This window comes from Pistacia vera, unplaced genomic scaffold, assembly GCF_008641045.1.
Source record: "Pistacia vera cultivar Batoury unplaced genomic scaffold, PisVer_v2 Contig430, whole genome shotgun sequence".
Taxonomy (NCBI): Eukaryota; Viridiplantae; Streptophyta; class Magnoliopsida; order Sapindales; family Anacardiaceae; genus Pistacia; species Pistacia vera.
Genome location: NW_022196258.1, coordinates 713,335 through 736,740, shown reverse-complemented (window position 1 = coordinate 736,740; position 23,406 = coordinate 713,335). Strand labels below are relative to the sequence as shown.

At 36.2% G+C, this 23,406-nt stretch overlaps 4 protein-coding genes across 5 annotated transcripts; 3 read left to right on the top strand and 1 right to left on the bottom strand.

The window, feature by feature from the left end:
* Window positions 1-768: 768 nt before the first annotated feature.
* Window positions 769-2,991, top strand: LOC116143452 (receptor-like protein 6). The gene is made up of 3 exons (XM_031428916.1): window positions 769-1,493; window positions 1,593-2,065; window positions 2,207-2,991. The coding sequence occupies exons 1-3, from the start codon at window positions 769-771 to the stop codon at window positions 2,989-2,991; spliced, it is 1,983 nt and encodes a 660-aa protein (XP_031284776.1).
* Window positions 2,988-3,761, top strand: LOC116143451 (receptor-like protein 33). The gene has a single exon (XM_031428915.1). It carries the CDS (start codon window positions 2,988-2,990, stop codon window positions 3,759-3,761), a length of 774 nt encoding a protein of 257 aa, XP_031284775.1.
* Window positions 3,762-6,346: 2,585 nt separating this feature from the next.
* LOC116143523 (DUF21 domain-containing protein At1g55930, chloroplastic-like) lies at window positions 6,347-9,406 on the top strand. 2 transcript variants are annotated; one of them, XM_031428970.1, is made up of 3 exons: window positions 6,347-7,243; window positions 7,324-8,742; window positions 9,216-9,406. In XM_031428970.1, exons 2-3 carry the CDS (start codon window positions 8,350-8,352, stop codon window positions 9,330-9,332), a joined length of 510 nt encoding a protein of 169 aa, XP_031284830.1. In that variant the 5' UTR covers window positions 6,347-7,243; window positions 7,324-8,349; the 3' UTR covers window positions 9,333-9,406. The 2 variants fall into 2 exon arrangements, with proteins under 2 accessions (XP_031284830.1, XP_031284829.1); XM_031428969.1 differs by having other exon boundaries at window positions 6,347-8,742.
* A 4,233-nt stretch (window positions 9,407-13,639) lies between these two features.
* Window positions 13,640-16,570, bottom strand: LOC116143601 (protein ACCELERATED CELL DEATH 6-like). The gene is made up of 4 exons (XM_031429061.1): window positions 16,475-16,570; window positions 15,645-16,340; window positions 14,649-15,181; window positions 13,640-14,451 (listed from the first exon to the last, which is right to left on the bottom strand). Exons 2-4 carry the CDS (start codon window positions 16,309-16,311, stop codon window positions 13,741-13,743), a joined length of 1,911 nt encoding a protein of 636 aa, XP_031284921.1. The 5' UTR covers window positions 16,312-16,340; window positions 16,475-16,570; the 3' UTR covers window positions 13,640-13,740.
* Window positions 16,571-23,406: the final 6,836 nt, after the last annotated feature.

The window sequence follows — 23,406 nt, the reverse complement described above, 5'->3', positions numbered from 1 at the left end:
TCCACTGAATTTCAAGAAATAACAATAACCAAACATATATCAAGTTATCAACCTTTTCAAAACTATTTATGTTCAAATGATGCAAGTGGCCTTTCAGATCTAACTAAATTTAGCTTATCTCGCCAAATTACGTAAATGGAATCAAAATTGTGGCACAATTTGTATATCCTAAATCTTATCTCACAATAACCTTACAGATAATACTCCATCATTATTTGAATGCTCATAAATCACCCTTTTGCAATAGCAGTGGCATCAATTTCTTGATGGAAATTCTCCGCTGATAAAATTTAGCAAGAAAATTTCTTTACATTTTTTTAGGGAGAAGTTTTGCCAACCTTAACATTACTGTTACCTCTTGAATCCAATCCATGTAAGACATTTGTGTTATTTTATTATTAGAAAGTAGAAAAAGAGCCGTTGGATGATCCATACTAAATCCAGTAGTACCTCGTTAGTGCTTGACGAAAGACTTGATGGAGTAGACCTCAGTGCACGACCAAGACTTCGTGATATGAAAGCTGTCTCTTTACAATAGTGAATCCCACTTTGAATTTTGTTCCCAATTTATACCAATCATGATATATGAATCATCTAATTCAAAGTCATCATAATAAAATTCTAAGTCCATGGAGTAGAGATCAGTGCATGACCAAGCCTTGGTTACATTTTTCTCCTTTTATTTATCTATATATACATAGAAATTTCATCTTCACTTCTCATCTCTCTCAACAATTTTATGCAAGTTCTTCTGTTTCCTGTGAAAACATGTGGAGGCTATCATGGCACTATCTACTCCCCTGCCTCTTCCTGTTGGACTTGAGTTTTCAAGCCATTTCCTCATCTCCTTATAACTCTTCTTCTCGTTCAATCAAACTTTGCTCCCCTGAACAAAGCTCTTCCTTACTCCATTTCAAGAGCAAGAGCACCTTAAAAATTGATAGTTCTTCTTACTATCCTTGCAAAGAATATCATTATCCTAAGGCAGATTCTTGGAAAGAGGGACGTGATTGCTGCTCATGGGATGGGGTCACTTGTGATAGCTACACAGGTCATGTGATTGGCCTTGACCTTTCTTATAGTTGGATCCATGGCATTGTTAATGACAATAGTAGTCTCTTCCTCCTTCACAATCTCCAGAAGCTCAAGCTCGCTTGTAATGATTTCAGTGAATCGACAATCTCATCCAAGTTTGGTCAATTCATGAAATTAACGCATCTTAACCTTTCTTTCTCCAGTTTCTATGGCGTAATTCCAATCGAAATTTTTCACCTATCTAAACTTGTTTCGCTTGACCTCTCTGGTGTTACTGATTCCCTTAGATTACCTGAATTGAGCCAACATGTTTTTAATAAGCACTTACAGAATCTTACAAAATTAAGATATCTTCACCTCGATGCTGTGGATTTGTCTTTAGTTGCACCTGGCTCCTTGCTGAACTTGTCTTCTACTCTGATATCTCTTATAGTTGGCGATACTAGTCTGCAAGACAGGTTTCCAAATGATGTTTTCCGCCTTCCATTCCTCTAGAAGTTGAGTTTGGCCGGAAATGAAAATATTATAGGTAATTTACCAAACTCTAACTGGAGCAGTTCCCTTAGATTCTTGGATCTCTCTGTGACAAATTTCTCAGGACAATTACCTGACACAATCGGCGATCTTATATACTTGAATGTATTGGATCTCTCTGTGACAAATTTCTCAGGACAATTACCGGACACAATTAGCGATCTTATATACTTGAATGTATTGGATCTCACTGCTACAGGTTTCTCTGGAAAATTGCCTGACAAAATTGGCAATCTTAGATACTTGAATGAGTTGCATCTTGGGTCAAATAACTTCACAGGTTCAATTCCAACATCACTTTGGAATTGCACGAATATCACCACTTTGGATTTGGCATACAATAAGTTTACAGGCAAAGTTGCAATGTCATTATCTAAACTTAGTCAACTCAGAAGTTTATATCTCAGTTTCAACAGTTTTTTAGGACAGATTCCAGATGTTTTTGGCAACCTCAGCAAATTGACCAATCTAGGTCTTTCAGACAACAATTTTCGTGGTTAGTTGCCATCTTCAGCATTCAACCTCTAACAACTTTCGGTTTTAGGCTTTTCCAAAAACCAATTTGAAGGTCATATTCCATATCAAGTAAGTGGTCTTTCAAATCTAACTTTTCTTGACCTATCTGATAATTTTCTAGATGGAAGAGTTCCATCTTGGTTGTTTACTCTACCATCTTTGGAGACATTGTTCCTTAGCTATAACAAACTCACAGGTCCGATTGAGGAGTTCCATCAGCCTGGTTTTGTGAATGTTGTTTATTTAATGAATAAACAAATTCAAGGTTCAATTCCAAATTCCATGTTTGAAATTTTAAACCTTACACAACTTGACCTTTCTTTCAACAATTTGAGTGGCATTGTGAAACCAGAAATGTTGTCCAAGCTCAAAAATATAGTTATGATTGACCTTTCCCATAACACCTTACTATCTTTAGTTACCCCCATAAAGGCCAACATTACCTTGCCTAACCTTCGAGAGTTCAGATTCTCTTCTTGCAACATAACCGAATTCCCTTTCTTCTTAAGAAACTCAGAAAACTTGACAAATTTAGACCTTTCAAACAATGGAATTCTTGGCCAGATTTCTCAACAACAATTGGAATCGTTTCACAATTTATACTTTTTGAATCTCTCTCACAATTTTCTGACAAGTTTTGTCCCTTTTGGAAAAGCTTCCATGATGAATCTAGCTGTTCTTGACCTTCAATCCAACTTGCTCCAAGGCCCACTTGTGATGCTAGATGCACCTAATATGGAAACCTTATTAGTTTCCGACAATATGTTGATTGGAAAGATCTCTCCGTTCATTTGCAACTTGAGCTATATTATACGTCTTGATCTGTCTTACAATGGCTTGAATGGAACCATTCCTCACTGTTTAGAAATAAACTCTCCTATCTTTCAATCTTGCATCTACAAATGAACAATTTCCATGGCACCATACCACAATCATTAGCTAATGACCTCTTTCAATACCTTGACCTTAGTGGCAATAAGTTGGAAGGGTCATTACCACATATGTTGGTTAATTGTAGTCGCCTGGAAGTTCTAAATGTTGGAAACAACATGATCAATGATACTTTTCCTTATTGGTTAGCAAACCTTCCGGAATTGCAAGTTTTGACATTGAGATCTAATAGATTTCATGGTTTCGTTGGCAAACCCAAGACAAGATTAGCATTTCCGAAGTTGCGAATACTTGACATCTCTCACAATCAATTCACAGGTATTTTGCCAACAAGGTATTTTGAGAAATTTAGTATGATGTGTGGTAAGAATCATGAAGGTGAATTGGAATATATGAGAGAATATCCAAAAACATATGCTTCACGCTATTGGAATGCGCCGATCTATGTTCAATACTATTCCATTAGTTTGACGGTAAAAGGCATTGATAGAAAAATTGACAAGATTCTAACCATTTTTGTAATAATGGATTTGTCAAGCAACCAATTTCAAGGGCAAATACCAACAGTAATTGGAAAGCTTAATTTTCTCCAAATCCTCAACTTTTCTCATAATAACCTTAGAGGTCATATTCCACCATTATTGGGAAATTTGACAAGTCTTGAATCATTAGACCTTTCCTTCAACAAGCTTGTTGGAGAGATTCCTAATCAGTACGTAAGTCTGACATTTCTTTCTGTGTTGAATCTTTCATACAACCAGCTTGTGGGATCTATACCTCAATGAAATCAATTCAATACATTTCAAAATGACTCCTACAAAGGAAACTTGGGGTTGTGTGGATCCCCATTGTCAAAGAAATGTGGTAATGATGTACCATCATCACCAATACCGTCCATCTACCATGAAAGAGATGATGATTTGAGCTAGTTGTTAGAGTCATGAAAGTGACTCTATTTTGGTGAGAAAATACCCCATTTGTGATTAAATTGAAGTATATTGAGACAATTAAAGAATTTATGAATTTATTCACGAAAATCGCTTCCTAATATTTTTCTTATGAATTTAACGTGTTTGGAATGATTTTGGAAAGTATATGAGTTGATATTGGGTTGTGGTTTATGGATTAAGGGTGATTTTGTCTCATTTATGCTGTTTAGGGGGTAAAATGTCATGTTTTAAGGGGCTGATTTTGTCACTTTTCAATTGTGTAGGGGACTACAAACTTAAATTTGCAATTTGTTCTATAAAACAAAAAGTGCAGATCGCGTCCGGGGGGGGGGGGGGGGGGGGGTGTTCACCCAGTTTTCCGGTGACAATTCGTCCCTCCGGTGACCCTGGTTCTCCGACGACGATCCATCTCCCAAGCACCGATCCACCATCTGCCACCGTGAAACGCCACACAACACCACGACGATTCGACTTCCACCACCGCGTCATTTTGTCTTCCGGCCAGTTTTGGCCGTTTTCCGGCGACGTTCCAGCTCCCCAAGGGTAGATCTTCATTCCCCACAGCCAAATCTACACTTCCCTTGCTTAGCTACCGCGAAAACCGCGGAACGCGATTTAGCCGCCGCAACTCTTCATCTTCCAGGCCAGATCCTGCTCATTTTCGGCGACTTCTCACTCCCAGGACCTGATCTGAAATCCCCATCACCAGAGCTTTCCATCGGTACCTTTGGATCATTTCCGCCACCGTTTTCCGGAGACCGCCGGAAAATTAAAGTTTTTGGCGAACCGCGGCTGTTCATATTCCGGGCTGTCCGTTGCTCGTTTTCGGCCCTTCTTCGCATCATATCGCTGTCGGTTACCTCCTCTTCGCCATGATCAGCTCCGTTTCCACTGTTTCAGCCTCCGTCATCACCACATGAGCGGCTGAGTTCCGGTTGTCCGTTACGGTGGAGGGAGATCGAGATTGACTCCACTGATCTCTCATCAGCTCTCGACTAGTTGGATGAGCCTGAATGTTGGATATTGGTTAAGTTTTGTATTCAGATATTATTTATTTTCGTTTCAGTTTGTTTGCGATACTTTAATATTATTGATGCTCGACGTGTTGAATTGTAATGTCCATTGAGAACGTTATTGATATATAACTTTTCGCATAATTGAATGTCGGTTTGAGATTATTGAATGTTGATTATGACTTTAAATTGCTTCGGTACTGATTGCAATCAAGTTGTAATAGCGTTAATATCATTTCTACTAGGAATGCATTTATTGTGTAATAGTTGATTGGATGATACAGGTTAGTAGGTTGTACTGTTAACATTGTACCAACAGTGGTGTTTAAGGGTTTAACATTTTTCGGTTAGTCAACGATAGTCTTTAACCAATCGATCTGTAACTAAGACGACGGGGAGACAGGATAGATTATACCTAGATTGCCGAGAGATACTTTTATTGATTTGCCTAGCCTTGTAGGTTTAGGAAATTGAAGAGCGAGGAGAGGAATTGTGAGAGTTGGTCTTGAGTCAAACCGAACCCGTAGCGACAACGCTTTTAATATTGTGTTTTAGTTAGCAATTTATTTAATGCTTTTAATTTCCTGCAAGTAATTAGTTTCTTTAGTTTTAATCAATCATTCTGCCAATTTCTCTTTCATTAACTCAAAAATACATTAGGTCATTAGTCTTGCTCACTGTGGATTCGACCTTGCTTACCGCTAACTACGGTATTTAGGTTTAATTTTGTGACCGTGACGACCGGTCTAACACTGGTTTGATTGGAAAATCGTTTTGATGGGTTACGGATCTGGATTGGTAATAGGCTTGTCTATGGGATATATTGTATTCACAATAGGAAAACCTTTATGGTTTGTATTAATGGTTGAAAGAGTGAGGCTCAGAATCATAGCAAGAGTGAAGAGAACCCATCCAAGAAGAAGAAATTAATGACTTCAAGCTAGGGGTGTTATCGAGCCGAGCCGAGCCGAGTTTTCGGCTTAACGAGCTCGACTCGTGAAAGAGGAAAATTTAACGAGCCGAGTACGAGCCGAGCCGAGTCATATATTATATGGCTCGGCTCGGCTCGTTAATGATTTTAATATATTTCGAGCCGATTCGCGAGCCGGCTTATCGAGTCGAGTTTGAGTCGGCTCGCGAGCCAACTCCAAATAATTCAATTTTTTAATAAAAAATTCAAATTTTTTTCTTTTTAAATTTGTTGGGCAGCAGTGTGCATTTATTGTCAAATTTTTTAATAAAAAATTCAAATTTTTTTCTTTTTAAATTTGCTGGGCAACAGTGCGCATTTATTGTCAAATTTTTTAATAAAAAATTCAAATTTTTTTCTTTTTAAATTTGCTGGGCAGCAGTGCGCATTTATTGTCAAACTGATTTATTTCACTTCTCTAGACTCTTTGGGGAGAAATCAACGGATGAGGGAAGGCTACCACTATTTAGGGTCCCACTTGATGGAGTAGATGCACATGAACTCTTTGGTGACCTGCTACAGCATCTAATTTCTTCTACCTGTCTCAACTGTGTACCACAACACAGATTATATTAACACATTATAATCAACAGACAGGATCCGTCGATTATTATCTGGCTTTAAAGCACTTACCATGTTCTCTAAACGATCTAAGCGAGAGAGAATCAGTGTATCAGCAACAACCATTGTTTTTCCTTGTTCTTTTCACTGGAAACAAACGGTTACTATCACTTTCGTAGCTTCTCAAATTTGTTTTTCTTTTTGATGTCGAAAGAATGATGAAGATCCGACGAAGATGACGAAGCTCGGACGAAGATGATGAAGATCTGACGAAGATGATGAAGCTTCGACGAAGATGACGAAGATCCCACGAAGATGACGAAGATCCCATGAAGATGACGAAGATCCCATGAAAACCCGACGGAAATTTTGTGCTGATGATGGAGAAGAAAATTGTGGGTTTGGGAGGAGTTTCAAGTTTGAACTATTACGGCGAGGGTTCATCTGGCGAAGGAATTCGACGATTTGGGGATTTTAACAATGGGGGGCATTTTGTTATTTTTTTAAAACTTGTATTGCATAATTTTCAATTAAATCCCAGTAGTTCAGAAAACCTCAAAAAACCCCCCGATATTTCGAGCCAGACTCGGCTCGCGAGCCTAACAAGCCGAGCCAAGCATGGCTCGAACTCGGCTCTTTCTGTCTCACGAGCCGAGTCGAGTCAGCTCGTTATCAGAAGAACCGAGCCGTTAACGAGCCGGACTCGAGCCAAGCCGGCTTGCGAGCGGCTCGGTTAGTTAACCAGCCCTACTTCAAGCGCTCCTCTCAACAAGGTGAGTGGTTAGATTTTTGCAGCATATATTTTTATTCTTTTATGAGAATTTGAATATAAACTCCACCATTAATTTTTCAGCAAAAAGTATAATCGACTGAATCAACATGGTTTATATATTATCTATCAACACTCTGTTATTTGCAAGTTTTCATGGTAAAGCCACGTTTTCCAGAAAAAGCATAAATGAAAAGTGCTTCAAGTCTTACTGGAAAGAATAATTTGTTTGTTATTATTTGCGTTGTGAAGTACTTCAAGTTGATGGTAAGCTTAGATTTTTTCTTATCAACAAAATGCACTTTCTGCTACATTTACCAGTCCTATTGTAAGAATTTTATTTTTAAGCTTTTGCATGAGGAGAACTTTTGGCAGCCTGAACATTTGACTATTAGGCTCTTGAATTTTAATCCTTGTATTCATCAACGGATTATATTGAAGAAATTTTGTGTTTTACATATTAATCTGCAAGTCTGTTTAGTCCTATTGTTTTATATTAATCATGGTACGAAGTTTTTAGTCAATAAGTTATATTGAAGAAACTTTGTTCTTTACAAATTTATCTCTAAATCTGTTTAGTCCTCTAATGTTATATTTTGTTAAAAAATGCACAAATCATTAAATTAATCAAGGAGCCTCCACTCCACAAAATATTTTTCCTTATTGTGTTATATTAATCTTGATATTAATGGGAGTTTTTTATTACTGTATTTAAAAAATCTAAGGATATAGTTGTAATTTTAAAACTTACAGTCAGGGCAATCCTCGTAATTTATAAGTCCCACAGTCCCACTTGCCATTGAAAATGGAAGAGTAGAAGACTCTCCAGTCTCCACTTCTCTAAGTCTTCCATTTCAACTATATCCCAAAACCTTCTCCCTCTTTTACCCTCTGAAAAACCCTATATTCCCGTTATAACCCTTCTCCATTTTTCACTTTCACTAATAAACTCAATCCCAAAACCCATAAATTCTTGTACATATCTCAATCTTCTTCATTTCTCAAATTTTGACCGAATTTCCCTTTAATTCTGGGGTTTTTTTTTTTCTCTAATTATTTTTGCTCGGGTTTGCCAAAGTTTCAATTTTTATTTATTTTTGTTCACATTTCATGGATTTTGCTCTTGAATCTTCGGTTTTCAATCGACCCACGTTCGTTTCAACATTAAAAATCTCGTTTTTCCTCCACCAAAATCGATGTTCGAAATTTTCTGTCAAGATTTCACCAAGAATTCATCGCTATCCAAAGTGTCGCGTTTTGGGGGCGCTTGTTTGTGGGGTTTTGGTGTTTGGTTGCAAGAGAGTTTTTGCCGTGGAGAGTGCAGTAAATGCAGGGTATGGAGATATTGGGCAGAGCATATTGTTGTTGAAGAATGCTTGGATTAAAGTTTCTCAGGTTTTGAGAGTATTCAAAGAGCAAGGTTTGGTTTTGGCTACCCTTTTGGGTTTGTCTGCGTTCTCGTCAATGGCTGAGACGTCTATCACAACGCTTTGGCCTTGGAAGGTATAAAATTCTAGAGCTAGTCTGTTTTTGTTTAGTGTTTATGTAATTGTATTGTCACAAACTATGCATTTAAGCGTTTGTTATTATTCTGGTCTTGGAAGTGTATTAGCTTAGTTTGGTGTCATTTTGATGTTAGTGGTTTATGGAGTCTGTAACCTTTTATTGCACATTGTGCACTTATAAAGTCCGATTATTATGTTGGGTATGATATTAGACTGTGCTCAGTTGTGGTGTTGTGAATGCTTTTTCTTTTTTTGGGTTTTAGTTTGCTGAAGTTGAGGGATAGCCAAATGAGAATATATGGACTAATAAAATAAGCACAAGCTCTTTGAATTCTAAACCACATTACCTGTTTCAGCATAAAAGATGTTAACTGAAACATCATATGGTACTTTTTGTGTAAGTAGATGATTGCCATCTCTTCAAATAGTTTTATTTGTTCTAATTGGCCGTTTGATATTATTCTGAATCAGGTGCGGGAATTGGCAGATAAAGAGCCTGATAATGGTGTCTTTAAAATGCTTCACAGTGATGTTACCCGGTTTTTGACGACTATTCTCACTGGCACGATGTACTACCCTCCCCCTTAATGTTAGTGTAACTAATTCTTTTCTTTTCATATTGAGTTTGAAAATTAATTCTTTTATACATTCTATTTACATATTCAGTGTGGCAAATATTGGGGCCACTGCGTTAGTCATAGAGGCAGCAACAACTTTATTTTGTGACGCTGGTGTCAATGTAACAATAGGAATAATGACTGTAGGTTGCACAGGATATAAGTTGCCATCAAACTGAGTATTTGTCCTCATTGAAACAAAGTTCATGTTGTCTATGGATTAAAAACTCATGTGGATATACACTAAGATGTCTATACCTTATTTCAATTGCTTTATCCAGTTTTCCATTTCCTGAATGATATTAGGTGGCTGTATTACTTCTCAATGAAATTACTCCAAAAAGTATTGCAGTTCATAATGCCACAGAGGTTGCTAGGTTTGTTGTAAGTTTAAAAATTATATATTTCATTTTTGTCAATTTAAATAAGGGAGTGTCTATTAATGCTTAATAGATTGGCTTTCCCTTGTTTTTCTCCAACCTCATGCTTAATGTAGCTCTGTAGGTTTTCCGTGCTCTGCTGATGTTACTGTCTGAGCTCTATTTGACTTTGCAATGTTTCTAGGTCAGGCCAGTGGCATGGTTTTCTATGATACTTTACCCTGTGGGGAGAGTTGTTACATATCTATCAATGGGAATGCTAAAGGCTCTTGGTTTGAAAGGAAGAAGGTATGTTTGATCATGATTTTTTATTTTTTTTGGTGAAAAGTTAATCATTGCTATTTGTATCTTCCACATCATACTTCATTTGTTGGCTATTTCCACCAAATGGTTTTCAGTTGTATTCAAGAAAGTATTTCTTGGCTAGCAAAAGAACACGGCACAAGGTTATGATAATAAATTTGCTATTTATGAAGTTATATTTGTATGAAGCTATTCATATCATGTTTAAGGCTATGTAGAGAAGGAAGTTAGGGTTAGAATGGGGCAGTAGGTTACTAGTAACTAAGCAGAGGTTCAAGTGGTTGTTATATATGCAGTAAAAATAAGAGTCTAATCCTTGATGTTTTATTTAATCATCTAATAATTGCGAGAGGAATTTCATTTGACTGTATTATGTTATTTTAACGGATATAGGATTTTGTTTGAATGTTGCTACTTAAGTATTGACAGGCTATGCCACAATGTCCTGTATATGAGGCAAATATTCTTATTAATGAAGACATATTCGTTATCTGTATCTTAAATATTTTATTCGTTATCTGTATCTTAATATTAGTCATGTTTTTAGTTTCTGAATGCTAGTAGTCAAAGAAATCTATAAAGCTATTTGCACATAACCTGAAGTTTCACAATGAATTTTATTCTTCATCCTATTGCCACATTGCCAATTTCTTGGCAGAATAGATTGCTGACCAGTTAAATGTGATGGTCGCAATGATATGGCCCATTTTGATTTTTCCACATTTTCTTGATAACTAACAAAAGGGGAATTTTATTAAAACAGGCTTACGATGTACAAACTAGTACCATCTCTTGTTGATTTCCACAGTTTGTGGGTAACTCATTAATATTCAAGTCAAATTAATTCTTGGTACTTTTGCTTCAGCGAGTGCATATTCAAAAAGCTAAGAAGTTTGAAAATGTGTGTTTAGGGTTCCTGTGTTTGAGCAACGTGTTGACAATATACTGGGCATTGCCTATGCAATTCAAGTAAATTGTTGGTGAAATCTTAGATGAAAATGATTCAAAAGTAAATCTCACTGTTAATTTTGTCTTTGTAATAACATTGCTAAATGATAGACATAATACAGATTGTCAGTATTTTTTCATCATTATATTGATTTATTTGGATTATCTACCCTTTATCGCTCATTAACAGGAGGAGATCCAAAAGAAAACTTGCTACATTGTGATGCGAGCAGAGGGAATATATGATGTGGATGCTATTACATCTATTGATCAGCTCTCTGAAGACTTAAATATCAAAATGCCAGAGGCATGATGTTTCTTCAATTAATGCTGTGTTGATGCTGTTGTTAATGCCACTGTGATGTTTATGTGGAAATGCATATTGATTAGCTAGCATGTGAAGTACTTACCGTGGCAGGATTACCTTGTCAGATTTATAATTGTGAAGTATACTCAATTCCCTTTCATATGTAGAGACCTGTTGATGGATAGAACTTTATTGAGAACACCCCTTTATCCTTATTGGGGGGGACCAGCACATGTATAGGCCAAAGTGTCATTTTTATGATAGTTTAGTAATATTTCATTATGACTGAAAAGAATTTGATTAAGCACAGTAATACACTTGATATTTTTTACCATGATTTGTGGACTGATCTGGGACTATTTAACTGCTCAGTTATGCGTTGCTATCAATGGGTAAAAGCTGTATAGCAACAGTCTTTGTCATGCATATTAGGGCTCCTATCTTATGCTTCAACTGAAGAAAGACTTGATTATATGTTGTTTTAAGTGTCCATGATTGCTTAATTTCACATATCNGATTATCACTTTGGATAAATTGTTTCAACAACTCCACGTTTCCTTCTCTTGCAGCCTTGTACAGCATGCAATCCATAGCTTTTCAGATTTCCGTTTCTCTTTCTGAAAGAAAACTGAGGTTCAAGGTGAGTGGTATTTGCTCTCTACGTTTCACAGGAAAAGTAAAAGGATGGACTCTAGTAATCTACTGTGTGTTCATTTTGCATTAAGAACAGCACATTGGCAGCTGCAAGTTATTCCATGTATTAAATAGTTTGTTAAACATCCTTTTCATAAACTGCTCACTGATCAATTTGCTCTCCTATCCTCTTTTGTAAAAGAGAGTGCATGACTGCTTTAAACAAAAAATAAAAATAAAATCTGTTAAGAGTTTATAAAAACAATAAAATTTCCATATTGATTCACCGACACAATTTTAACCAAGTTGGATGCTAGGGAATCTTTTCTTGCTGATTACCACATTCGGAATTAAGCAGTAAAGGGAAGATCGTCACTTTCGTAAAAAGAATGAGGAGCAAGCGCTGTAAGAGCATTTGATCTTCCATTGTAGCTCAAATCCTTTAATACCAATATGGTAAAATGATATTGACAGAGAGGATGAGTTAATTGTTTTCTTTTTATTCATTTAGATTTTTTTTTCCGGTGTTATGAAAGTTGGGTGTGGAAAACGAATTGATGAGTGCCAGTTGGGACTACCACCATGTGTCAGTTTTGGTCCCCTTCAACATTAAAGAAAACCGATGGAGGATGAGTAACTGTTCGACCTAACTGAGCTAACAAATTTCTCGAAAAGAGCAAGTAGAGGACTAGGGGAAACAATGAGAAGTTTTCTTAAAACATCTCATGGATGAATTCTTGAAGAAGGTTGGGTGTCAGAAACCTAAACGCAGATAAACCGATTTAAAATAGTCATAACTTTTTATTTAAAAAGATTTACGAGACTTATATTATATCAACAGAAAGTTTGTTTCGAGTTCGACGATGTAGCAACCGATTACCTCAGTTGAGGATCGTTTTTTGGCCCAAAATCCATTTGAGATTGTTTAAATTTTCTGTGCACTTTTTCTTATTTTTATTTAGGATCTCTTTTAAAAAAAAAAATAATTAATTTAGATTTTATTTCCTTATTTATTGAGAATTTTATTAGGGTTGATTGTTACCACCTTACATAAATATATTATTTGTTTCTAAAAATTATTCAAATTTTTCAACAACTTTATGATCTAAGTTTATGTGATTATACTTAAAATCTAAACTTGTTTCTTGAACGTCATCCATGATACAACGACTTGCGTACTTTTGTAATAATGAATAAAACCAGATGTGGGTTCCCCCACACCAACGCGTGGAGTGGATTGTCACCCTTTGAGATTTGATGGAAATATAATATTAATTAGGGGAAACCAACCTGGGCAACCTATATTTTCATGGGATGATAATCCAATCTTATAAACTTTTTTCCATAGCTATGATATAACAGTTCATAATTAGTTAGTTCATAATTAGATAAACAAGATTCATTGTTGGACAGATAAGATATATTACGAGTTGATTAATTGTGAACTATCATATTAAAGTTGTGAGAGAAAGTTTGTAAGATTCACACGTTCTCTGTAAGATCTAATGGATTGATTTATTTGAGCTGGTCTTCTCTATATTTAATTTATTTTATCAACATCTATATTCCTTAAAAAGTTATAATGATGCTATACATAGAAACTTCAATCATTATTTTATGATTAACAAATTAAATAAATAAAAAAAATTACATAATAGCAATCCTGTTATAATCTAAATTATATTTTACAAATATATAACACTTATGAAAACAAGGTCCTAAAAGAACTTTTAGAGAAGGGTATTAGGATTACAATATACACATGATATTAAAAGAAGAAAACAGAATGGTCTTGCCAAATAGATTAATTAGTACCAGCGAGGTGACTTGGTTTGACTGAATCCATAACTAATATTAAGATTAGAACGCCTTCTTCCAGGGCTGTAGGAGATCACGGGTTTCTTCATTGTTCCCTTGAGATATTTTATAACAAGAGGGGATGAAGTGGAAGACTTGCGGCGCAAAAATTTGATGAGAAATGGAACACTGGAGCCCATGATAATGACAATGATGGCTAACCATCTACTCTGAGGTGATATTACAGTGTACAATCCAGTTATAAAGGCGACCAACGTTCCCAAAAGGGCGATATTCAGCAAGTTCCTGCTGTATATAATTGCTGACCGCAAAAAGGCAGTGTCACCAACCATTGCTAGAATTAGGAGAAACACCACTGTCATGGAGCAGCACATTGCAACTGAATCAGCCAACACAAATACCTTAAGTGATAGTTTCTTTATGAGGATTGAAGAACCTACTAGGGTTTTATTTTTATCATTTGTTGAATATTTCTGTATTTCTTTATCATCAGCATGGTAGCCCCCTGGTAATGTAAAAGCAGCAGCGAAAGTTAACGTAGCAAGAAGTGCAGCAACCACTGACATTGTGTTCGCTAAATTTTTTAAGTCTGCGTTAGGGTGGTTTAATGCGTTCTTTGATTTTTGATTGATCTTCCAATAATTATAGGGCTGTCTACCTCGGGGTGCATTTTGCCCTCTCAGGAATGTATGGAGAGAATTCTGCAATAATATCAAGAAGGGAAAAATTTCAGCCATCGCCCATCTATGAAGGTGAAATAGAAAATTGAACTCTATCATCAACGTGGTACATTGAATAGAATGACAATATCAGGTTGCTCCCAAATAGTTTTATAAGAAATAAAGCAATAAAGAAAGTGAGAGACAATAAAAAGTCAAATTCAAATTTAACATGAAACCTGTCTATAAGAAAGATTCCAGTCGGACTCGCAGATGTCTAGAGCTGTGAGGCCTCTATTGTTCTTGGTTCTCAAGTCCGCACACTTAGTTTCCATCAGTTTTCTCACCAACTTGTAGTTCTCGTTCTTGACAGCTAAATGCAAGGGTGTGTTGCCTTCCTCGTCAGGTTCATTCACAAGCTCCTTAATCTCTAGCAAATGCAAGAATTCCCTAACATTTTGCATCGTGTTGTTGAGCACAGCAAGATGAAGTGCGTTCTGGCCAGTCGGGTCACAGAGCTCGATAGTGTCTGGACAGTGTTGGAGTATCTCCTGAAAGACATCAAAGTTTCCTGAGCTGGCAGCTTCCAGTAATGGCGTCCGGCCATTTCTGTCTCGCAGATATGCAGATGAGGTACTTCTCTTAAGCAACTCACGTGTAATATTTATCTCTCTGGCTTCTGTTGCAAAGTGAAGGGCAGTCTTTCCACTAACGTCAGGTTGATTAATGAGTTTCAAAATATCTTCATCTTCTAGTAGATAACCAATGCATTCTATTGCAAGACAATAAAGAGAGAACATATATAATATCAATGCAAATTTCCTGATAGTTTAAAAAGGCTTCTAAGATAGCTCAAACTATCGTATATAAGTCAGATCTCCCTTCCCTTAATCAATCAACCTGTCCCCATATTTAAGTCGTTTGGATTATCCAGTTCAAACTGATCTTATCTTCAGGGTTTTTTAAGGCTATATATATATCCTTCACACACCACAAATTGGAATAACTCATTTGTTTGACCAAATATTGTTTATTTTAGATGAATGGAATACATACAATTCTTTTATTTTTTGTCTTTTCACCTATTTTTACTGTATGGGTTCATTTAACTTGGATTTTATTTATTTATTCTATTGATAGAAGATGTTGTGACTTGTCATACATTGCAACTAATAACTTTAGATTATAAACGTGTGACAGATATTTTTAAAGAAAAAAGAGTATGATATTCATACCAGTGCTTCCTGCAAGGACTGCGGCATGCAGAGGATTCTGCCCATCTGGGCCTCTAACAGCATCACGCAAGAGATCGACTCTCTCTGAATTTAGTCTTAAGAACATTAAAATCCTCGGCACTACTGCTTCACACCTTGATTCAGAAGCTAAATATAGAGGGCTCTCACCTAAACTAGTTACAACTCCAGCCATTTCTCGGTCTAGTTCCCACAAACAAAGTGCAACGTCCTCGTGTCCATTCCTCAAAGCCTCATGCAAAGCCAAGCTTTGAACCTTATTTTTCATCCTCCACAGCTTTGGAACTCCACTCTGTCCCTCTTCCATTTCTCTCAAAACAGTTGTACCCGGAGTTTCAGTTGAGTCAACTCTAAACACATCTCTTCTTATTTTGTCTTTGAGGAGAAGTTTTACCACAGCAATATGGCCAGCTCTCGCCGCGACATGTAAGGGAGTGTCACCCTTTGAGTTTATATGACTTGCAAGGAAGGGAGATGTTTGGAGAGCCTCATGAATAAATGGTTCATGACCCAATTTTGCAGCTATGTGAAGAATATTGTTCTCCTGATTTGTATGCAAGAGAAGATGGTTGTGATTATCACTTTGGATAAACTGTTTCAAGAACTCCACGTCTCCTTCTCTTGCAGCCTTGTACAGCATGCAATCCATTGCTTTTAAAAACTGAGCTCTTTTTCTTTCTGCAAGAAAACAAATTAAGGTTGAAATTTAGTAGTATTTGCTCTATACTTTTTACTGAAAAACGGAACAAAAAGCTGAAGTAGAAGGAAGGACTCTCGTGAACAGTGCGTTGATTTTGCAAGTAGAACAAGACCTTGGCACTTGGCAGCTGCAATTTAGACCTGAGGTTCAAGGTGAGTGGTATTTGCTCTCTACGTTTCACAGAAACAGGGAAAAATAGTTAAGTAAAAGGATGGACTCTAGTAATCCACTGTGTGTTCATTTTGCATTAAGAACAGTACATTGGCAGCTGCAAGTTATTCCAGGTATTAAATAGTTTGTTAAACATCCTTTTCATAAACTGCTCACTGATCAATTTACTCTCCTATCCTCTTTTGTAAAAGAGAGTGCATGACTGCTTTAAACAAAAAAAATAAAAATAAAATCTGTTAAGAGTTTATAAAAACAATAAAATTTCCATATTGATTCACCGACACAGTTTTGGATGCTAGGAAATACAGTTTAATAAGATAGCCAGATTAAAACATCATTGGTTGGCGGCGTTTGTGAGATCATCTTCAAAACATAACACCATTTCTTTATCATTCATCAGCATTTCTCTATTCAAAAGCACTCAAATCTTTGTAATTATGGGAATTTTAATAATTAATGAATTAAAATCGTTATAATTCTATTAACAGTGATGGTTACCAACTAACCATAAATGTTCTCATCTGCTAACATTGCAGTTAATTAACAGCCAAAGTGGTTATCCGTCACTTGACATGTTTCATTCACAATTAAATAATGGCAATAACAACAGTTACCTAACGAGAATGTGACTATAAAACATCATTGGTTGGCGGCGTTTGTGAGATCATAGAATGTTCTTTAATGTTTATTGGAATATTCAAAGAAAGGACCAACTCTTGGTGCTATATTAATGGTAGAATAGTCTACTAAACAAGAATGAAAACAATATGTGACATAGATAGTCTTTAAAACTTATGGTCATAACATCATAGTCATTAATTTCCATGCCTACTTGCTCTCCATATAAGTGAGTCTTGTGCTACTTGCTAATTTTCTTTTGAATTGATCATGAAGTAATTGATTTAAGTAGAGTTGTTTTGTCAAATATTTAATTTTATGGTGTCAAATGTACTTAGATGGGAATTCGTCAATACTCAAGTCTCTTTAGATACATTAACTTACTGCACAACGCGTATATATGTGATAGAATTCATAATTTTGGGTGAGTATCCAGATGATTTAATGACTTCACCCTTCTTATATATTAAATCTTAATCAAAACAATGTCATCGTGCTAATAGTTAAGTGGCGCCCAGATGATTTAATGACTTCACCCTACTTATATATTAAGTCTTAATCAAAGCAATATCATGGTGATAATAGTTAAGTGGCGTTAATATAGGAAATCTCAATAAAATGATTATTTTGCAAGAAACCAGAAATTTTGTTTAATTTATTCTATTTCTATGAACCAGTACAAGCATGAAGCAACTTGATTTATTGGACAGAATTTTGATTGCTAATTAGGCCTCAGCTAATTCCAGATTTAATCCAAATGGACTGAATTTTAGGTAATAATATTACACACTTGATGGAGTACTACTAGTTCTTTTGATATATCAGGTAATAAGACTAAGAGTACTTTTCTCTTCACATTCTCAGTACAAACATCATGATATTCTACTCTACAATATTATGCTTTAAAGAATTTCTTTTGATTCCTTCACAACAACCTTAGGTCTGGACAGATAATTCCATCACAACCACCAAAAATCCTTCTTTCAATCAAAGTGAAGGATGAATAAGGTTTGTTTTATCGAAGTGAGAAATTGAAGAACAAGATGAGGGCAAGTTCATTCTTAAATATTAAAGGATGGGTTTGGTTTGAATGAATTAAGAATTCAACTGCAGTGCTGGTAGTGTCAGTGTGAGTGCCATGGCCATCAACATCATTACTTGGAGATTTTGATTCTTTGCTTTCATCAATATGATGAAAAGCAGATTTTAAAGCATTGAGAGAATGGAAAAGCAGCAGCTGGGACTATCTTTGAAGTAAATTTGGTCTTCATTACACTGTGCACAAAGGGAGCAAATGATGTTCAATATGAAATATACAATTAATTCTTAGAATTGAATTGAACTTGTTAAAGAGAAATGTTATAGAAGATCTATTGTTTATTGCCCAATTATGCTGCATATCTCAAATATGGTCAACATGATGTGTTACACATGATAAGAGCTTGAAAGTATATATTTTGTTAGTGATTTAATTGGATTATTTGTGGAAAAATGTGCTTAATTTGTGGAATTTGAATTAATTATTTCATAAATATCTTTTACGGGATCACGGGTGTATTGTGAGTATTTTTAGGTTCAAACCGATATTTGAAAGAAAAAGAATGATGTCAATGGAATTCGTGACAAGTAGGAACAAACGGTGCAAGAATCGGAGTTGAAATGAGAAAGTTGTGACGCGTCAAAAATACAACGTAAAACTGGAAATCCTTCAAGACAAGCATACGTCGATGTTTCTATCATAACTTAAGCTGTAGAAATCAGAATTCAAAGATTCTTATGGCGTTGGAAAGATTATTCAGAGAGCTACAAAGTTTGTATTGATGACTTTACCAAATTCTAAAGATCATGGACTCGTGGGATAGAAAGAACGATCACCGCAGCGACTGTTTCTGATCGCTGCAGCGATGGGTCACGGGCATGTTTGGGTTATTACATTCTCCTAGTCCTAATCTGAATGTGTTAAGACATTTAATTCTTTCCTAAGTAACCTCCAAACCCTAGCACTATAAATAAGGGTCTTTAAGTAGTTTTTAGGAGTATAGAGAAGGAGAAATGACGGCTACTATTTTGGAGATTGGAATTCTTGCAGTTCTCATTCACCAATTAGAGAAGTTTTTAGATTTTTCTTTCTTGAACTCATATTATTGAATACAATGGTTTTTTTTTTTTATTACTACAATTATGAACTAAATCTCTTTTCTAGGGCTAAAGATGTAGCCCAATTTATGAATATGTGTTGACTTTATTGTTGTTAATTCTTATTGAGCATTGATTCTAAGTTTTATTATTGTGTGTAATGCGTTTAATTCTTAAGGATCTGAGGGTTGAATGATATCATGGGTTGGGTTGAGATCGAGAGATGAAACCTGATTTGTTTAAGGTAATAAAACCATAGATTGAGCGAACGCTAGAGATAGGTTACCGTGATTTATGAGGCTCTAGTAAATTCTATAGAACGTAATGATCTCTTAGCTCCTAAATCCAACTTAAAGATATTTTGGGTTGTTGCTTAAGGGTTAATTCGCTAACTGTTTGAGAGAAAGCTAGTGAAATATCAGGGAGTTTGGCTTTTAGAATAAGCTTAATTAGGTTAGCAATAATTGTCAATGCATAGGATTAAATTGGTGTGAAATCTGTGCCCTAAGTTTAGTCATATTGATCTATTTACCAAGTATTCATAAAATTTTGCTTTTGTTTAGTTTTTAGTTTGTTATCTTTTTCATTAAATTCATTCTTAAAATTTTGTTTCATCAAATAGTAACAAAATAGACTAGTTTGCTACTTGGTAGGTAGTTCTCTTGGGATTCGACACTCGTTTATTCGAGCTTTATTACTTGCGCAATTTCATACACTTGCGAATTGTAACAACTACTGAAAGTTAATACAATGCATGCATAATAACAATAGAAAATTGGGCCCAAAAACTTTCTTTTCATTAAAAGTCATATGTCTTTTATACACAAAGAGTATTGTTTACAAAAGTCATTTTAAAAGACAAAACAGGAGAAACAGTGTAGCTATTGCTCTTCGCTTGCCGACGTCCCTCCGACTGCATCATCACCTAGATCCTGCATCCACAAAGGAAAAATAACAGGGTGAGCACAAAATAATGCTCAGTAAGTAAAAACCCTCTATCTGTCGGTCCCTGTATGTATTACTCTTAATTCTTTTCTTATACTATTTCTGTTTCTATTTCTGTTTCTACTAAATGTCATGGCCTCATGTTACCGGAGGTACGGCCGGATGGCGTTCACACAGCACCATCTCACTCTCGATGACTATCGGGTGGAATTCACACAGTACCAACCCGTTCTTAGTTACTACCGAGTGGGGATCACGAAGCACCTACTCGGTTTTTCGTAACTATCGGGTGGAGACCACCTAGCACCTACCCGTTCTTCATAACTTCCAGGTAACGATCACCAAGCATTAACCTGTCTCTAAGCACTGTCAGGTGATGATCACAAAGCATCAACCCACTTCTAATAAATGTCGGATGATGATCACAAAGCATCAACCCACCTCTCTAAAAACTAACCGGGTGGTGGTCACAAAGCATCCACCCGTTTCTAATACTTATCGGGTGACGGTCACAAAGCATCAACCCATCTCTAATGGCTATTCAGGTGGTGATCACAAAGCATCAACCCGATTCTCATAACTGTCGGGTGATGATCACAAAGCATCAACCCATTTCTACTACTCGTCTCATTCACTCTATTCTAGCATTTTTTCATTCGTTCTACCTAGGTAGTTGCTCCACCAAGTTCTCTATCTAGAGTAATTGCATACACAAAGTTTCCTACTCTTCCTTAGGTCACTTTTCAATGCACAATTAGTGCCTATGGATGTTCCTCCCTAATGCACTTATGAAATGCTACATGCAATGTTGCAAAATTAAGGTTCACTACCTATACCAAACCTCTATTAGGCATTTCATCAAACAACTCAAGTGCATTATAAAACTCCACTATAGCATGATTCTAAATCTTTTCTAACCATCCAAAATGGGAAGAACCCCCTCACATACCACATAACCTGCCCAAGAAAGCACTCTCCAAAATGATTTCTCAATATCCTTAATCAATCTCAACCTACTTTCTAACCCACAAACTCCACTTCTTATATTTGAAAGGCATAAACATCCCAGCCATAGAAATCTCTATTAAGCCTCAATACATGGCATATAACACGTATATACACATACACACATAGTGCTATCAAAACCCAAATCAGAAATTCCCAAACCTCAACTTGTTTGGGGTTATACTTACCTTGTTATGGAGAGACTTCATTAACTCTTCCTTTCACTTGGTTACTTGACTTTCTCCTACTCTCTCCAACAAATGAACAAAACTCCACACCAATATATACAAACTCACAAGACTTCACAACCAAAGCAAGAATCCTTACCTTAGGATGCCTTAGGTTGATTTTCTACCCTTAATCACTCCAAAACCCTAAAAACTCCTGATCACAAGAAAGAGAAATTGAGAGACAAGAGAAGAAATGGTGTTCGAGAAGAAGAAAGGGGTTTGCAATGTCTTAATTCCTTTTAATGACATTTTACTCAAGCCTTCCCATTTTGCCCTTACTCTTCTTTGGAAATTCCATCTAATCCTTTGATTCATTACAAACACACCCTCATATCAACATATCCTCCATGAAAATCCCTTATTTTTACTCCCCACTTTTCCTATTAGGGGTAGAATGGTCAATATGCCCTTAGGGAAGAAAATATCAAAACTTAATAATTATGGTCGGCGTCGCCGCGCGCGGGAAAACCTGTCGCCACGGCGAAACTGTCTACACAGTTTCCCCGTGTGCTTCACACACCTTTTTGCTACGCCGAAGATTCTTCTTCGCTCCGGCGAAGACTGAAACACTAAACTCTTCTATTTTCCACCAAATTCAGCGAAATACAACATAACACTCAATCAAAGGTCACCAAACAATATTACTAGAAACCAACCAATAAGAGCAAAAGAAGGAACAACAACTACGTACCAAGTGGGGTGTTACACGAATAGCCTGTCAACACATCTATAAATCAAACTATACACGTGTTTCTAACCTGCTGTCTCACACGAGCAGAGCGATATCTACTTTCTGGACTTTACCATTGACACAGTGAAAAACTATACCATATTGAATCATACTAGTTTTGTGAAATTGACACTAAAAGTAAAGAATGGACACAGTAAAGTGCCCTTATTGACTAAAGGTACAGACTGGCTTTGGTTCATTATATATATTTTCTTTCATCATCTGTATGCAAAAATGTGGGGGTTATACTGCCAATTATCTATTCCCTGCCGATTCCGTCCTTGTTTTTGCATTTTCAAGTAGTCCTTTCATCCTCTTTTAACTCTGTCTCCATCAGTGACAATTTTCTCTCCTCAACAATGCCATGCCTTACTCCATTTCAAAAACACCATTTAAGTTCATAGTTCCGCTTCTAGTCACTGTGATGAATATTCTTATCCTAAGACAAACTCTTGGAAAGAGGGTAGCTATTGCTGCTCATGGGATGGGGTCACTTGTGATAATGTCACGCCCCCTCCTGGGCGTCCCTATCCCACAAGATCTAGGCGCTCGGGGGACTCAGGATCCCAAGAGGAGGTGAATGGTTAGAAAACATTTCACAAAAATCCATTTGTGAAACATAAGTAAAGAATAATACAAACTAAAATGTATAATTTTGAAGTTTTGAAAACAAAAGTTACAAATTTCCAATTATATAAAACTAAATCAATGTGCGCTAGAAAATTTTCAAATCATGTTGATAATCATGCATCAATGACTAACCTAGAGTGTAGAGTATGCTTTGCACGAATATGGTCTACAATCCTAAGAAGGGGGAAAACATAAAACGGTGAATTGAAGAGCACAACGGGTGGATAATATATTTAATACGGAAGATAGTTTTTTACTTATAAAATATGCATGTAAATTGTTCATTTGCAGACCATATTTGTCATAGATATTCATTTAGTCCCAAACTTTTTAAACCTTATCAAAACCCTGATCTTTTAAATTCCTCCGACAACCCCCTGACCTTTGAAATCATTTCAGTCAACTCCCTGCCTCTGCTTCAATATTGGCAAAATGACAATCTGCCCCCTGGGAATCCTGCCGTGGCCGAAATGCTCCGGCCAGACTTTTTAGTCTTTTCCATTCATAACCACCAATTTCACATTTTAAGAACCAATACCCAACATTCCGTATATATACAATAAATCAAAGTTTAATAAA

Coding starts and splice junctions, on each gene's coding strand:
- LOC116143452 (XM_031428916.1), top strand. CDS start 769: ATGTGGAGGCTATCATGGCACTATCTACTCCCCTGCCTCTTCCTGTTG. Junction 1,494..1,592: donor GATACTAGTCTGCAAGACAG/GTTTCCAAATGA, acceptor TAACTGGAGCAG/TTCCCTTAGATTCTTGGATC. Junction 2,066..2,206: donor TTCAGACAACAATTTTCGTG/GTTAGTTGCCAT, acceptor ATAATTTTCTAG/ATGGAAGAGTTCCATCTTGG.
- LOC116143451 (XM_031428915.1), top strand. CDS start 2,988: ATGAACAATTTCCATGGCACCATACCACAATCATTAGCTAATGACCTC.
- LOC116143523 (XM_031428970.1), top strand. CDS start 8,350: ATGGATTTTGCTCTTGAATCTTCGGTTTTCAATCGACCCACGTTCGTT. Junction 8,743..9,215: donor CAACGCTTTGGCCTTGGAAG/GTATAAAATTCT, acceptor ATTCTGAATCAG/GTGCGGGAATTGGCAGATAA.
- LOC116143601 (XM_031429061.1), bottom strand. CDS start 16,311: ATGGATTGCATGCTGTACAAGGCTGCAAGAGAAGGAGACGTGGAGTTC. Junction 15,182..15,644: donor AGTCCTTGCAGGAAGCACTG/GTATGAATATCA, acceptor GTCTTGCAATAG/AATGCATTGGTTATCTACTA. Junction 14,452..14,648: donor GGAATCTTTCTTATAGACAG/GTTTCATGTTAA, acceptor ATATTATTGCAG/AATTCTCTCCATACATTCCT.